The sequence below is a fragment of the Corythoichthys intestinalis genome, chromosome 10 (assembly GCF_030265065.1).
Source record: "Corythoichthys intestinalis isolate RoL2023-P3 chromosome 10, ASM3026506v1, whole genome shotgun sequence".
Classification (NCBI taxonomy): Eukaryota; Metazoa; Chordata; class Actinopteri; order Syngnathiformes; family Syngnathidae; genus Corythoichthys; species Corythoichthys intestinalis.
The window spans coordinates 52079376-52097637 of NC_080404.1; the positions used below are offsets into that span (position 1 = coordinate 52079376).

General features: G+C 38.4%; 1 protein-coding gene and 1 long non-coding RNA gene across 3 annotated transcripts in view; both read right to left on the minus strand.

The window, feature by feature from the left end:
- Positions 1–18262, minus strand: part of LOC130923510 (uncharacterized) — a 226808-nt gene that overhangs the window by 22937 nt on the left and 185609 nt on the right. The gene's annotated exons all lie outside the window — the stretch shown is intronic.
- zcchc24 (zinc finger, CCHC domain containing 24) overlaps positions 13287–18262 on the minus strand; it is a 149361-nt gene continuing 144385 nt past the window's right edge. Inside the window, exon 4 of the mRNA XM_057849285.1 lies at positions 13287–16985. Coding sequence (XP_057705268.1) covers positions 16872–16985 — 114 coding nt within the window. The 3' untranslated portion in view covers positions 13287–16871. The remainder of the gene's footprint in view (positions 16986–18262) is intronic.

The following is an 18262-nucleotide window of genomic DNA, read 5'->3' on the forward strand; positions in this document are numbered from 1 at the left end:
ATGTTGGGCTGAAACCACCTACTGTACAGTGTATCACAAAAGTCAGTACACACCTCGCATTTCCGCAGATATTTAAGCAACAAAATGACACTTTGACTGTAGTTTGGCACAATGAAAAGTAGTCTGTGTGCAGCTTATATAATAGAGTTCATTTATGTTCCCTGAAAAATTCAAAATAACTGATAATATAGCCATTAACATCTAAAACCCTGGCAACAAAATTGAGTGCCGTAATTTTCGGACAATAAGCCGCTACTTTTTTCCTTCATTTTGAATCCTTCGGCTTATAGTCCAGTGCGGCTTGATTGTTGATTTGTTCGGGTTAATAGGTAACACATGCCTCCTAGCATGCAATGCAGTGCCAACAATGTAAACACCAATCAGAATTCATGTTCTATGCGATTTTTTTTATTCAGTTACTGTTCCAGTTGTTTCATTAATTGTTAGTTATGGTATTTGGGAACACTTTATTTAACAGCAGTGTCATAAGACTGTCATAATTATTACATGACACTATCATGGGCATTAATCGATGCTTATAACAGATGTCATTAAGTGTCATTCGACAAGTTATGTGAATAGCGCCATTTATATCCATCTCGGATCTTTTGCATCCATTCAAAAGTGAGATCATTTGCCAGATAACACGAATGACATCTGTTATAAACATTCACTAATGCTCGTGACAGTGTCATCTCATGATTATGATTGTGTAATGACAGTTTTATGGCACGACTATCAAATAGTGTGTCACCAAATAGTATAACTAGGAATAAATGAAACAACTAGAACAGTAATAGTTATAAATAATTAGCACATAACATGAATTTTGATCGTTATTTTCATCTGGAGCACTGGAATACATGATAAGAGGCATGTTGGACAGTAACCGGGTTGACAGCAGGTGGCAGCAGAGGTTGAATGTCTCCCCCAAGGGAGCAGTAATGGCCAAATGAAGCTTATTGAAGCAATGAAGGTTTGCAGCCAATTGATTCAAAGCTTCATGGTGGTTCATTTGGTCTTATGACAGTCGTATGATGCCGATTGTCAAATAGAGTGCTGCCAGTTGATATCTTTTGGTCTAAATATCCCATAATACAGTGAGGACAGCTGCAGCTTATAGTGCAGTGGAGCTAATCTATGAGCAAATGCCGTTTTCGTGTCACATTTGGTGGGTGGCGACTTATAGTCAGGTGCGCCTTATAGTGCGAAAATTACGGTACACCCCTTAGAAACTACGTACATCCCTAAATGTCCAAATTGAGTACTGCTTGTCATTTTCCCTCCAAAATGTCATGTGACTCGTTACAGGAGTGCTGTCAGCATTGCTGCAGAGATTGAAGAGGTGGGGGGGGGGGGGTCATTCCCACCACCATGCTTGACTCAAGGCATGACACACTTATCGTTGTACTCCTCACCTGGTCGCCGCCACACATGCTTGAGACCATCGAACCAAACAAATTAATCTTCGTCTAATCAGACCATAGGACATGGTTCCAGTAAACCATGTGCTTTGTTGACATGTCTTCAGCAAACTGTTTGCGGGATTTCTAGTGTACCGTCTTCAGAAGAGGCTTCCTCCTGGGGTGACAGCCATGCACACCAATTTGATGTAGAGTACGGCAAATGGTCTGAGCACTAACAGGCTGACCCCCCACCTCTTCAATCTCTGCAGCAATGCTGACAGCACTCCTGTAATGAGTCACGTGACATTTTGGAGGGGAAATGACAAGCAGTACTCAATTTGGACATTTAGGGATGTACGTAGTTTCTAAGGGGTGTACTCACTTTTGTTGCCAGGGGTTTAGATTTAATGGCTATATTTTGAGTTATTTTGAGGGGAAAATAAATTAACTATGTAATGTAAGCTACACACAGACTACTTTTCATTGTGTCAAAGTGTCATTTTGTCAGTGTTGTCCCATGAAAGGATATACTTAAATATCTGCAGAAATGCAAGGGGTGTACTCACTTTTGTGATACTGTATGTCTAAATTCTGTCATCGATTTATTTTTTTTAAATACATCTTTTTATTTTTACAAATCGATACTATTGGTCAGTCCCTACATTACGTTAATTTTTACAAATCATTGACCAATATGAAGTTTTAAAACTCTCAAATTGCAAACCGTTATGCTTTTTTTCACATTTCAGATGCTTTATTCTTCTTATGGTATGATTTGTGCAGAGTGATTTGATGAAAAATTGGACTAAAGATATGGTTTATTTCTTCTATTGGTGGATATAAAATGTTTAAACACCCCATTTAAATGCTAGGTTAAACAAATCACCAAAAGGCTTCACAGACACTATTGACTAAAATATCAAATACATTGTTACTTTGAATAAATACCAGTAATAGATTAATACAGGTAGTCCCGGGTTACGAACGAGTTCTGTTCCTACGCTGGCGCAAGTCGGAATTAACTTTAAAAATTCTAAATAACTATCCAAAAAAGTCCAAAAGTATTGTATTTTGTTCAGTTGTGGCGGATACAATGTCCTCTGGTGGCAGCGGTGTGTCTGGCTGTAGTGTTGCCTTGTATGACTGAGGTGCAGACTCAGACATCTCACATGGATAAAGGATAGCTGCACTCTGGTTTGGCCCACATCAGGCTAGAAGTTATTTCAGCTAATTTATGATTGTGTATGCATTTTTAAGTTTAGAGCTAAAGTTTGTAGCGTTATGTGTGAGCGATTTGCTATGAGAATTGTAAATACGTTAGCATTCATAGCATTTAAGTTAGCGTTTTTTTGTTAGGCAAATTAGGCTAATTTAAACTAAATTTACATATTGATAAGACTAGATGACGTTTGAACACCAATTATTTTGTGTCAAGTGTTTTATTTTTAAAATGTGTGTCATTTTGAACATGAATGTAAAGTGTATCACAAAAGTGAGTACATCCGTTGCATTTCTGCAGATATTTATATCTTTTCATGGGACAACACTGACAAAATGACACTTTGACACAATGAAAAGTAGTCTGTGTGCAGCTTATATGATAGCGTTTATTTCCCCCTCAACTCAAAATATTGCAAATTAATGTCTAAACATCTGGCAACAAAAGTGAGTACACTCTTTAGAAACTACGTACATCCCTAAATGTCCAAATTGAATACTGCTTGTCATTTTCCCTCCAAAATGTCCTGTGAGTCATTACAGGAGTGCTGTCAGCATTGCTGCAGATTGAAGAGGTGGGGGGTCAGCCTGTTAGTGCTCAGACCATACACCGCACTCTACATCAAATTGGTGTGCATGGCTGTCACCCCAGGAGGAAGCCTCTTCTGAAGACGGTACACTAGAAATAACGCAAACAGTTTGCTGAAAACATGTCAACAAAGCACATGGATTACTGGAACCATGTCCTATGGTCTGATGAGACAGGCGGGCTTTCTTGTGTACCGTCTTCAGAAGAGGCTTCCTACTGGGGTGACAGCCATGCACACCAATTTTATGTAGAGTGCGGCGTATGGTCTGAGCAATACCAGGCTGACCCCACCCCCACCTCTTCAATCTCTGCAGCAATACTGATAGCACTCCTGTAATGAGTCACATGACATTTTGGAGGGAAAATGACAAGCAGTACTCAATTTGGACATTTAGGGATGTACGTAGTTTCTAAGGGGTGTACTCACTTTTGTTGCCAGGGGTCTCGATATTAATGGCTATATTTTGAGCTATTTTGAGGGGAAAATAAATTTATTATATAAGCAGCAGATTACCTTTCATTGTGTCAAAGGGTCATTTTGTCAGTGTGGTCCCATGAAAAGATATAGTTAAATATCTGCAGAAATGCAAGGGGTGTACTCATTTTTGTGACACACTGTACATACAGTGGGGAGAACAAGTATTTGATACACTGCCAATGGGGTTTCCCATTGACAGTGTATCAAGTATTTGATACACTGTCAATGGTTCTCCCCACTGTATGTGTTACAGCTTTACAAATTATCGAGTGAAGGTAAAAACCTTCGAAACGGACAATTGCCTTATTTGCTGTCTGTAAAGCTGAACAACTTCACGTTGGAGAGGACTGACCACGTCGTATTAATAAAGTAACGTAAAAAATAAGATACTGTGAGATACAGCAAGTTACTGTTTATGCGATAAAAAGACAACTGGAAACAAAATGGCGGACAATGCTCAGGCGTCGTAAAGTCAAAATCACGTAAGTCGAGTACGTCCTAACCTGGGGACTACCTGTAATATTTAAAGTAAGATGAGTTATGAAGATTATTTTTAGAATATTTAAAATAAGAAATATTGATGATTAATGATGACATCCTCTGATTCAAAGGATACACGGGGGGTAGAACTAAACGACGGTGGACTGAACACACTGCAAATGTAGCTGTGTTGACAATTAGCAAATCGCATTCTAACTCGTGCGAAATCGGAGTCAGCACACATCTGCCAAAGTGCCTCTGATTGTCCCAACTTAATTTCTGCTGTTCCAGTTGACCACTTCTGTCCATCTGATTTTGCCACCACCAAACTTCACTGTTTTCTGAGTGAATCTCGGATCCAATGCGGGCTCCAGTAGGTCTGCAATATTTGCGACGACTGTGGTGTAATTCAATGGAAGATTAATCTGCAAAATCCACCTTTTGCCACTTTTCCAGCGTCCATCCTTTTGACAGGCTGTGGGCCTTGGCAAATGCCACACTGTTTTTTGTTTGTCGTCACCCTGAAAGATCTGCAGGGTGGAAGGCAACATAAATAGTCTGAAATATGAACAAATCTTATCTGCCTCTTACATTCCTAACCATAAAAAGGGACAAATTCTGCAGCAGGATGGTGCTCCATCGCATACTTCCATCTCTACCTCAAAGTTCCTCAAGGCAAAGATCAAGATCGTCCAGGACTGGCCAGCCCTGTCACCAGACATGAACATCATTGAGAATGTCTGGAGTAGGATGAAAGAGGAAGCATGGAAGACGAAACCCAAGAATGTTGATGAACTCTGGAAGGCATGCAAGACTGCTTCTTTGATGTTCCTGATGACTTCATCAACAAATTGTATGATTCCTTGCCAAAGCCCATGGAAGTCATACAAAATATTAAATTTGGATCTCACAGCACCACTACTTAATTCGCTTATGGTATGTAACATATTTTTGTATTTGAAGTACATTTTTTTGTTCAATTTTCTCACTACTTTCTATATGCGACAAAACTTTTGTCTTGGCAAAATTTGACCTTTATGTCTTCATTAAATGATGAATCTTTTTTCAGTGAAACAAATACATTTTTGTACATTCAACATCATTTGGGAGGGTCTTAGCTTTCATATGAGCCATTTCTGAAACCAATTGAATAATTAAAAGTCAGGTTATTAGCATTTGTGTCTACAAAATGGATAAGCGACAAGACTTTTGTCAGGGACTGTAGTAATTTAATGGATTGTAAATATATCGCAACAATGCAAAATAAATGTAAAAAAAAAAAAGACATGGAACCTTCTGCTAGGTAATTACCAAAACTAACATTTGTATTACTTTTATAGTGCATGACCAAAAGAGGTCCCCCTAAGGCAGACCATGACTGTGTTGCTTTTTGTGTTGATGTTAAAACAAAACCACACACAAAGCCTGTAAAAGAAGGCAGACGTTCAGTCAGAATTTTATTCATCAAAGTAGACATCACTAGGGCACTAAAACTTGTTTTCTAGCTAACAAATAAGGCACAGTTTGGAATGCCATTTCATGGACATGAAAAACAGACCCAGTCGGTCGACTCTCACAACCATGAATGTCCTTCATTTTTATCAGAAAAACCTCCCAAGAGTACTTTTTTGTTTTGTTTTGTTTTTTCAAACGTGTTGCAATATTGTGTAACAAGTGATACACGTATTTAGTTAACACATTATACATTCCGTAAATAGTACAGCTGTAAATGTAATACTGCAACTAAATAAAAAAATTAAATAATAAAAACACTTGTATCATTGCACAAACGTAATACTTCTTTTGACACATGCACATGCAAACTGTCAACAAGTTCTTTGTCATGAGCGAACAGCTAATACAGCCAACAGCCAATAACACTGTAACATCCCATAATAGATCAGCTCAGGAAAGCTGGGTCTCACAGTTTTAACGTGCTCATACAGTGGCGCCGGGACATTCTGCATGTATGAAACGATATACTTTTTAGCATTAAAACTACTATACATGTTTTGTATATCAGCACATAATTAGTAACATATTGCAGATTATTTTACTACGGTAATAACAAAAAACACACTGACCTATATTTGAGTAAGATTATGTACCTGCTTTTTCTCTTCTTTTTTTTTAATAACCTATTTAGACATCAATATTTTCTCCGTAGTCTAACTTTGTTTGCATATTCTATACAAAAAGTGTTGCAAAAAAACACATAAATACCTCTGCGGATTATTGTAAAAGATTCAAAAGGAAAGAAAACTCCCAGGTGTCTTCTCAGCAAAGGCCCTTCTTCACAAACACACAAAAAAGGCTGTAATATATCATAACTTTCAAAATGATGGCCATCAAATATATACATAGACAGTCGTTCGTTCATAAAAATACGTCATAACTCAAGTTAGATTGCTATTTAAAAAAAATTATACGTTTTGCAAAATACACATATTGTATATACGTTTTTTTATATATAGGATATATATACTGAATTGCTAATAGAAAAGTCAAGTTTTAATTCAATTTCAAGACAAAATAAGCTATTTTTATTTGTTTAACTGCTTTTGTTTGCTCCTGATGTGCCATTTACATCGTCACTAGGTAGACTTTTTGATGTTACTACACTATGGTCGCATCAAAAAAGGCATCACTGTGTTTGAAAGGCCTGGGGGTGAACTCCGTGAAATTGGCCCCCCATTAGACGCAAATTTATAGAAACATTCGTTTGTGCTGAAAAAAAAGAAAAAAGTGCTCGCTATTGCTTTTGAGATATTAAAGGGAACCTCGGATTTAAAGATTTGTAGGCGCTAATAGGCCACAATTGTTCTCTTTTACTAAAGTATGTAATTAAAACTAGAGATGTCCCGATCGATCCGCATCCTGATCAATCGGGTCCGATCACGTCATTTTCAAAGTATCGGAATCGGCAAAAGAATATCGGCCATGCCTTTTTTTAAATATATATACAGTATATTTTTTAATTAAATCGTTTTCTAATTGTATTTAACGTTACAGACATAATATGTTACACTCATCCAGAGTCTTTAGTTTAGGCTTAAGGTAGGGTTATCGAATTAATCCTGATAACGGCGGTAATTAATTTTTTTTTTTAATTATTACATTAAAATATTTAACGCAATTAATGCATGCGCTGCACGACCCACTCACGCATTGTCACTCTCAATCTGTAACGGCGCCGTTTTACCTATATAGAAAGATAAAAGGCAGCGTAAAATGAGTACAGTGAATTTTGGCAGCCTTTGGAGCCTTTTTTTAATTGGCTAAAGCCTTACAATCCCTTTCCCTATGATTAGACATATCATGGGAAGGAATGTGGGGAAGCAAGGTAGCAATTGATCTTTTTCTTAACACCTTATGTTATTTCCCAACGCAGAGAAGATATATCAATTGGTAGCACTACGCACAGTCATGGTTCCACTTCCCATCATGCATTTGGACATGGCTACAGTATCATTTACTGAAAGCTCAACAAATACACTGGATGGCAATATTTAGTCACAATATACAAAGTCACAAGTCTTTCTATCCATGGATCCCTCTCACAGAAAGAATGTTAATAATGTAAATGCCATCTTGAGGATTTATTGTCATAATAAACAAATACAGTACTTATGTACTGTATGTTGAATGTATATATTCATCCGAGTTTTATTCATTTTTTTCTTAATGCATTGCCAAAATGTATATGATCGGGAAAAATGATCGGGAATGATTGGAATTGAATCAGGAGCACAAAAAAAAGCAATCAGATCGGGAAATATCGGGATCGGCAGATACTCAAACTAAAACGATCGGGATCGGATCGGGGAGCAAAAAAACATGATCGGAACAACCCTAATCTCAATATCTTAAAAACGATAGCAGCACAAACGAAAATTTTTACAGCACAAACCAGCACCATCGTAGCACAAATGATTGACACTATTTTTAGCCATTTTTGATAAAAATGGGAGGCTGGTTGACCTCAGATTGACCTATAGAAGAATTGTAAATATCTCAAGAACAATAGCAGAACAAACGACAATCTTTTTAGCATAAATGAGCACAAACAAATGACAATATTTCTATAAACTTCTGCCTGATGCAGGGCAAACTTCACGGTGGTCTGCTGGTGTCTTCACATAGTGCAGGGGTGTTAAACCATTTCCCCCAGATATACTGTACCGGTATATACAGTAGACTAAATATATAAAGCAAACAAATGTTTCTTGCATTCTGTAATCAGCATTTGTTGGTTGAATGATTTTTTATTTTTAAAGGAGGTTTTCATGCATAGTGGCCCAGACTAAACACTCTTTCAGGCCTGTTTTTAAGTCTGTCTCCCCCTAAGCAATAAAGTGTATTGTTCCCAATGATGAAGCACTAAAATAAACAACGTACAAACATTTTAGGGGTGTTGAAACATTGAAATATGGAGAAAAGTAGGAGCTGACAAAGTTGCTACACTTGCTACATCAGTTTGAACAAACTAAACTGCTCTTCATTAATACTCTATTTAGTGACTTAGTAAGGCAGGCATATAGTCGATCATTCATCAGAAATTGATGTCTGGCACGATACATTGTGGACTCTTGCAAGGGTTTATTAGTCGGTGGAGTTGATTCCTACAAGTTCCGTGCAGTTTGTTAGTTATTAAGATTCAGGGCTACAGAGTAGCTAAGCTAGCATGAGTCAATGGTGCCTGCTTAGGATACCAATAATAAGCACGCATGAGAATCACCAATGACCCACGCAATCAATAGTGTTGGCTATGTTTTCAAGATAAAGTTATTAAAACTTTTGCATTGCATGTCAATAATTGTAGTATGAACACAAACAGTTGTAATCCAGCAGCTCTGCAGGGAATGGGCAAGTCTAGGCAAGCAGGACAGCGTGATATTATATTTGTTTTTTTTAACCGCTTATTTACATTTTTTTGTCTGTTTGTTTTTTTTTTTTATGTGGGAATGAAAGGTACTCCCCAGCAGACTAAGCAAGAGTGGCCGGAGCACTCCTCTCTTTTGTGGCCGCATTACGCATCTTAAAAAAAAAAAAAAAAAAAAGTCCTGCAGAATGAAATGAATTACGGCAGGTTGGTGTGACATCGTTTTGGCCGCATAGGTATTTCGAATAATGATTTAATGATCTATCTACAATTTATTTGACTATGTTAGATCTGTTAATATCGTTTTTCATTGGCATGCTAAGGAGGCACCATTGACTCGCGCTAGCTTAGCTACTCCGGAGCCCGGAAGCTAACAAATAACTGGCAAACTGCAAGTTTGTTTAATTCTTACTCCATACCGCTTATCCTCATGAGGGTCGCGGGGGTGCTAGTGCCAATCACAGCTTGCTAACAGCAGTCGGCGGGGTAAACCCTGACCTGGTTGCCAGCTAATCACAGGTTTAGGGGCAGTTTACATGGTGACTCTGCGACACAAAGACGCAATGACTGAGTAGCGGACTCGCCTCGCGTGCATATGGTGTCGGCGAAGACTAAAAATTCTGAATCCTGCCTCCAAAGTGGAAGAATTCGATTGCGGGGGATTGAGGGGGGCTTGCTTGTATGAATATCAAAAGCTCAAGCGGCGCGGGACCGCGCCGACAACGGCAGCACTCGTAAACGTCACATTGGGCGTGCGCAGCAGTGCTACTAAACATTAAAAACAGCAAATATGGCGGAATGTTGGCTTTAATTGACTGTTTTAATAATATTTTTAAATTAAATATGTTGAATGTTTCCATTTTTGTGCCTTTTTGAACAAAAGAAAAATGCCATTGCTTCGAGTGGGCGGGCATATTTTTTTCCGGACTGAGGAGCTTGTTGGGGTCAAAGTGCATTATTCGCTGTCGCCTTGTAAATCTGCACTGCCCGCTAGGGCCTGGCATGAATACTTAATCATTTTCATGCGGAATTTCAACATTGTTCGAATGGAGACAGGCCCATATAAATGCAAATTTGAAATTTTTCGTATTCTCAGAGAGTCACCATGTAAACAACCCCTTAGTGTTTTTGTGATGTTGAGAAGACAATGTATGTTTAAAGACATACTGTACTGTTCATGTTTATCCTCAATATTTATCATCACAAGTAGGGATCACGTAATCGGAAATCGGGTTGATTGTGCCATTTTTCAGAGAATCGGAATCAGGTGAAAAGGATCTGGTTTTTAATTAAATTATATATATATATATATATGTTTTATATGTTTTTCTTGGTAGCTCAATGATTCAAGGCACAAAATGTGTCAATCATTGTTTAGCTTGTTCCACACTAGCGGTTAGTGTTCTGTGGCAACTCATTGTGTAAGTGAGAGTCTGTTCTTTAATAAAGACAAGTGTTTTTCTACATTATTCTTGTTGAAAAATATTTCACATTACGAAGGCGGCACGGTGGGACAGTAACATGTTTGGAACTTTTTGTTAAAAAAAACTTTTTCGGTATCAGACCAGGACTCAAAATCAGGTGACTTGGACATGAGTGTTAATTCAGTCTTAAAAATAAGTTGTGCGTGCTAACTGTAGGGGGAGCTTTAGACGGAACAAACACCATTGTTTCCTATTACTGATACAGGTAATCCCCGGGTTTCGAACCAGTTCCTACCCTGGTGACGTAACCCGAATTACACGTAAATCGGAATTAACCCTTTAAGTACCCCTAAATCTCAAAATAACTATCCAAAAACATGCATTATACGTCATATTAGTTAAAAAAAAAAGTTAAAAATAATATATTGTGAGGTCCTTTGTGTTAAATGCCCTTATATTTTCTTTGACTATTCGGGCTTTCCTTGAAAAGGGCGCTGTAGAAAGAGTAGGGAGGCGAGAGAGGGGTGATATCATGGCCGTTCAGGTTGGCAACGTCACCTCTCTTAACGCGAGTCTGCCCTCCGAACTCAAAAAGGAACTGCAGGACGGCAACGACGCTGCTGGGGCAGGAGAGGATCCTGACATGAAAATCGGCAACGGGAACTCGGTACTGTTTAAGCGACAAACAACAAAACAGAAAAAAAAAACGATTGTAGACAAAATTGCTGACGAAACTTCGGCCTCTTAAAGTCGAAATCACGTAAATTGGGTACGTAGTAACCCGGGGACTACCTGTATTTTAAACTTTTCTAAACCAACGACAACTCTTTTGTCAATACAAAACATAACTGCTCTGCCACTTTGACTTCCCCTGTTTGTTTCATGAACTCACCCCAAGCATATATGCCATAGTACAATATAAAAATAGTATGACTGCCATTTTTACAGCTTTCTTTAAAGTGTACTATAAAAAAAGTATTTCCTGATGAAGATGCTAAGGCAGTTTTGCATCAATAAAAACTGCACTTTTGAATCTTCTGTAGTGGATTCAATTGTTCTAGTAAAAAACATGAAAATAAAAATAAAACCAACAATGTCACTTTCCATAAATCCTCACAATACATGGAAGTATTAAGGCCACACTGAAAAGAAATACTATAATACTATCCTTATGTGAGCAAAATTAATGTTATAATAATATAGTAATAATTTAACTAATTGTAAAATTAATGTTTTGCAGTACAAAAGAATACATTTTAGGACATTACAACTTCAGTTACATTTTAGTTATGAGGTTTTGTTTTTTTGTTTTTTGCACAATTTTTTTTAATATAATAGTCAAAGTAAAAAAAAAAACAGTCATTTATTTATCTTATTTATTTATGTTATTTTTTGTTGACTTTAACAGGGTTTCCCCTACAAAAAAAAAAAAAAAAAAAGATTGTGGCATCCAAACCAGGCAAATGAGATGTTTTGTTTTGTTCTGTTTTTTTAAAGGCTGTTTCAAACTAGCGGCAGCCTAGTGTGAAGGGTTCAGCGACATTGTGTATTTTGGATCTGACTTTTCGGCGAAAGCGAGCAGTGGACGGCCGTCTTTGGCAGAACTGCAAGTTTGAATGAATTTGCGCCGAGAGGTGGGGCCCAAAATAGAGCCTTGCTCTATTTTCAGAGCGCAACCGCACAAACTTCAACAACGAGGGGCAGGCGTACTTATATCTGTGCTATCAGGCTGTTTCGGCAGACGGATATACGCATCACGGCTGACGAAACCTTAATAAATGTGCTTTTTTTTAAGTTTCGCAAGCTCTGGGACATTCGAAAAATGACTCTCATACCTCTCCTTGCTAAGCTAAATGGTACCTCGATGTGCGTTTGTTTGGAAATGTAGTTCACGAACAACAACAACAACAACAAAAAACACCTTTTCACCGAAACTAGTAAAACTCTTTACACAATTATTATAACTCCTTGAAATAGGAAAAGCCGATGTTTTCTTGTGCAACAATGACAAATAAACACATTGGTGCTAAGGACTATAGTAAATATGTTTGCCGCTTTTCACTTCCTGACATCGTCTATATCAGGCTACCTGCCTCCTCCTGTTTTGCGCTTGCCATTGACCGCTCATCACACTGGGCTGACGCTAATGTGAAAAGGCCTTTTAAAGATACATTCTAATTTATAATATGTAGAATTTAACAATACTTAAACAACAATATTTAAACAATACTATTTGCCAGAAGTCATCTGAAATAGCACATCAAATTTCAAAATCAAAAAAACATTTAAGTTCAGTATGGCATGTGTTTGACCTGAATCGTCACGCCCTAGCTAGCATTTTTTCATTGCTAATGCCGCTGGTTGTAAAGTCAGACGAGTATTTTGAAGTATTTAGAAAAAAATTAAGTTGTCAACGGACGAGGGTCCATTAACACAAGGACTATTATTGTTGTGGTAAGATAATACGTATTAGAGCCAAATAAAAGGGAAAAAAGGACTACGAGATGTACAGTGCTGGCCAAAAGTATTGGCACCCCTGCAATTCCGTCAGATAATGCTCAATTTCTCCCAGAAAATGATTGCAATTACTGTACAAATGCTCTGTTAGTACTATCTTCAATTATTTTGCTTGCAATGAAAAAACACAAAAGAATGAAAAAATTAAATCATTATCATTTTACACAAAACTCTAAAAAATGGGCCGGACTAAACTATTTGCACCCTCAGCCTAATACTTGGTAGCACAACCTTTAGACCAGGGGTAGCCAACTCTGGTCCTTGAGGGTCCCTATCCAGCTTGTTTTCTATGTCTACCTCCTTTAAAACACCTTAATCAAATGATCAGCTCATCCGTAAGGTCTTCAGAAGCCTGATAACGATCCTGATGATTTGAGTCAGGTGTGTTGGAGGAGGAAGACATGGAAAACAAGCTGGATAGGGGCCCTCCAGGACAGGAGTTGGCTACCCCTGCTTTAGATAAAATAACTGCGAACAACGTTTCTTACAAAGCTCTGCTGGAATTTTAGACCATACTTCTTTGGCCATCCGATCCAGGTCTCTGAGATTTGAAGGGTGCCTTCTCCAAACTTCCATTTTCAGATCTCTACACAGGTGTTCTATGGGATTCAGGTCTGGGCTCATTGCTGGCCACTTTAGAAGTCTCAATTGCTTTCTTTCAAACCATTTTCAATTGCTTTTTTAAGTGTGTTTTGCCTGTTGTTAAGACCCATGACCTCTGAGGAAGACCCAGCTTTATCAGACTGGGCCCTACATTATGCTGCAAAATGTGGTGGTAGTCTTCAGACTTCATAAGGCCATGCACACGGTCAAGCAGTCCAGTGTCAGAGGTAGCAAAGCAACCCCAAAACATCAGGAAACCTTTGCCATGTTTGACTGTGGGAACATTGTTTTCTTCTATGAAAGCCTAGTTTTTTTCCCCCTGTAAACTCTATGTTGATGCCTTTTCCCAAAAAGAGAACATTCTTCCAAAACGTTTTTGGCTTTCTCAGGTAAGTTTTGGCAAACCCCAGCATGGCTTTTTTATGTTTCTGGGTCAGAAGTGGGGTCTTCCTGGGTATCCTACCATACAATCCCTTTTCATTCAGACGCCGAGGGATAGTACGGGTTGACACTGTTGTACCCTCGGACTGCGGGACAGCTTGAACTTGTTTGGATGTTAGTCGAGGTTCTTTATCCACCATCCGCACAATCTTTCGTTGAAATCTCTCGTCAATTTTTCTTTTCCGTCGACATCTAGGGAGGTTAGCCACAATGCCATGGGCTTTACCCTTATGGATCACACTGCACACGGTAGACACAGGAACATTCAGGTATTTAGAGATGGACTTGTAGCCTTGAGATTGCCCATGCTTCCTCACAATTTTGCTTCTCAAGTCCTCAGACAGTTCTTATGTCTTCTTTCTTTTCCCCATGCTCAATGTGGTACACACAAAGACACAGGATAGAGGTTAAGTCAACTTTAATCCATTTTAACTGGCTGTAAATGGGATTTAGTTATTATTTAGTTACAGGTAAGTAACAGGTGCTGTTAGTTACACAAACTAGAGAAGCATCTCATGATTTTTCAAAGGGTGCCAATACTTTTGTCCAGCCCACTTTTGGAGTTTTGTGTAAAATGATAATGATTAAAAAAAAAAATGTCATTCTCTTTTGTGTTTTTTCATTGCAAGCAAAATAAGTGAATATATTACTTCCAAAGCATTTGTAATTGCAATCATTTTCTGGGAGAAATTGAGCATTCTCTGACAGAATTGAAGGGGTGCCAATACTTTTGGCCAGCACTGTAAGTCGTACTATTGCTACGAGAAAAAAAGTCGTATTATTACGTCGGGGTATTGTAGCTGTAATCAGCTAAGCATTTTACGTGCATGTACCGAAGCCGAGAGCTACGACATTAGCTTGGCTAATTAAATGTTTCAAATTGATGTTTGTTATGGTTCTTTTTGGGGGAAAAAAAACTTCTCATTTGTCTCATATGAAGCAATTTCGCCAGGGCACGATATAGTAAGGCTGTCCGACTGTGATGCAGCCCACCACACTGCTTCAAAAAATCCTAGGGGAAACCCTGCTTTTATTTATTTATTTATTTTAAACTAGATCAAATCCATGTGGTTTTGAAAGCTATTTTTTTCTGGTTGAAAAATGATATTGCCAATAAAATGAATATATTTTTAAAAAAGGATGAGGTGATCAAATGAATACATGCAAAGAAAAATAACAGCAAAAGTGCAAAATAAATATTATTGTTGGTAGTGGTGGTATTCAAATATTTCTTTTAAGTCATAAAAAGGTTGAGTGTCAGTCAAGGAGGTTGCTAAACAAAGAGGACATGAAAAAAAAATGACAAGAATATTAAAGGCGGGACTCGCTGTCACGTATGTGCGTTCACATATTTTTTTTCGCCACATGCTTTGATAATCCGTCCACAGGTACATACGAGATTATAAATATAGTTAAGTATTGTTGTAGAAAAATTACATATGCGCTGCACATAGTGTTAATAGATTTCATTGATATTTCTCAGGCGGTGGCTCAATGGCGCGCAGAAAATTTAAAAATTAAATGTAATTTTCACCAAGAGTGAAAGTTTGTCCATTTTTTTTGCCTAGTGTTATCGTCCTACTTTTTCACCCGCAACAACTTCTCAACTTTTTTTCAAAATTGTAAGACATTTCAGTTCAGGGTGGCCTTAATTTTGCTCCTTATCACAACGACTATTGCTTCTCCCTGTATTCTTCCTTCTTTTTTTTTGCACTTCACTAGCCTTTAAAGCAACACTAGATAACTTTTCCACCTTTATATAATATTTTCATAACATTTGTGATGATATGTCGACTGACAACTAGTTAAATACACCTCTTTTATCTCTTGAGGGTGTCTATATCTCCTTTCACCAGCACTAATTAACTTTGAGGAGGGTGGCAGCTGGAAACAGAAACGTTGTTTAATCCATCTGCAAGCGACCCTGATTTTACAACATTGTGCGGGGTGTGCACTGGTCCTCATGGGAAACGCAGTCTTCCTTAAGGCAAAACACTAGCGCTTTTGTCCACCAGTGTTATTAAAATCGACCAAAACTGAAAAGTTAGCAAGTGTTGCTTTAAATGGTCGCATTCCCAACAACCCTCATCCCCTCCTCTGCACCCCACAATCAGCTGTTGCACATAACTTTCAGTATTTTCCATTTACGACGTTTCGTTGCCTCCAGCAAGCATGAAAACTGGCATATATATATACAGTATATATATATATATATTCAGCCTGTGCATGAAGATCACTAAAAAAAAAAACATAACAAAAGTTTTTTACCAGACTCTGCGTGGATGGTTCGTCTGACACATTGAAGCGATTATAAGTCTACAGTATTTTCCAAAGACACGTTGAAGCATTTAGGCAACAATGCGGAATACAAACATTAGAAAACGTTGTTTTTCTGTCCCAGTTCAAAGTCGAATTGCACACTAGACAATAAGAAAATAAATAGGCCACGCATAAGCTCGGGATGTATGGCACATTATCCCTCAGTTAATTCACAGTTAATAAAAATGTGCTGTTGACCCTAAATGTGGCAATGATGCATAAAATGTATATACAACACACGGATACATTTCACTTGGCAGGGAAATTGAAGGCTGATTTCTGTAAACACAAAGGTGACAAACCCCAAGTTGAGGTAACGTATGACTGTAACATGAGCCTAATGAGAAAATGCTTGAACGGGGTTTCCTGCTCGAGAAGCTGATTCGACACAAATGTATTCCTCGGTTGTTTCCTGAATGTCATCTCTTAAAACGTTACTAGATTTGAGGGTCGATGGAGCGGAGGATGACTCGTAAAACCTTCTTGGTTCTAGGACCACAGCGACAGGAGACGTTTATTGCACACGCCGACAGTAGTAACCAAGGACTTTACATTTCTCACACAGGTGTTGCGGGTGCTCTTTGCTCTGGTCAGACACATCCAGGCCGTCTGGCTTCTCCAACGGACGCTGAGGACAGAAAAAACACATAAGAACACCAGTGAGTCATGTTCAGCACATTATATACAGTGCCTTGCAAAAGTATTCGGCCCCCTTGAATCTTGCAACCTTTCGCCACATTTCAGGCTTTAAACATAAAGATATGAAATTTAATTTTTTTTGTCAAGAATCAACAACAAGTGGGACATAATCGTAAAGTGGAACAACATTTACTGGATAATTTAAACTTTTTTAACAAATAAAAAACTGAAAAGTGGGGCGTGCAATATTATTCGGCCCCTTTACTTTCAGTGCAGCAAACTCACTCCAGAAGTTCAGTGAGGATCTCTGAATGATCCAATGTTGTCCTAAATGACCGATGATGACAAATAGAATCCACCTGTGTGTAATCAAGTCTCCGTATAAATGCACCTGCTCTGTGATAGTCTCAGGGTTCTGTTTAAAGTGCAGAGAGCATTATGAAAACCAAGGAACACACCAGGCAGGTCCGAGATACTGTTGTGGAGAAGTTTAAAGCCGGATTTGGATACAAAAAGATTTCCCAAGCTTTAAACATCTCAAGGAGCACTGTGCAAGCCATCATATTGAAATGGAAGGAGCATCAGACCAAATCTACCAAGACCCGGCCGTCCTTCCAAACTTTCTTCTCAAACAAGGAGAAAACTGATCAGAGATGCAGCCAAGAGGCCCATGATCACTCTGGATGAACTGCAGAGATCTACAGCTGAGGTGGGAGAGTCTGTCCATAGGACAACAATCAGTCGTACATTGCACAAATCTCGCCTTTATGGAAGAGTGGCAAGAAGAAAGACATTTCTCAAAGATATCCATAAAAAGTCTCGTTTAAAGTTTGCCACAAGCCACCTGGGAGACACACCAAACATGTGGAAGAAGGTGCTCTGGTCAGATGAAACCAAAATTTGAACTTTTTGGCCACAATGCAAAACGATATGTTTAGCGTAAAAGCAACACAGCTCATCACCCTGAACACACCATCCCCACTGTCAAACATGGTGGTGGCAGCATCATGGTTTGGGCCTGCTTTTCTTCAGCAGGGACAGGGAAGATGGTTAAAATTGACGAGAAGATGGATGCAGCCAAATACAGGAACATTCTGGAAGAAAACCTGTTGGTATCTGCACAAGACCTGAGACTGGGACGGAGATTTATCTTCCAACAGGACAATGATCCAAAACATAAAGCCAAATTTACAATGGAATGGTTCAAAAATAAACGTATCCAGGTGTTAGAATGGCCAAGTCAAAGTCCAGACCTGAATCCAATCG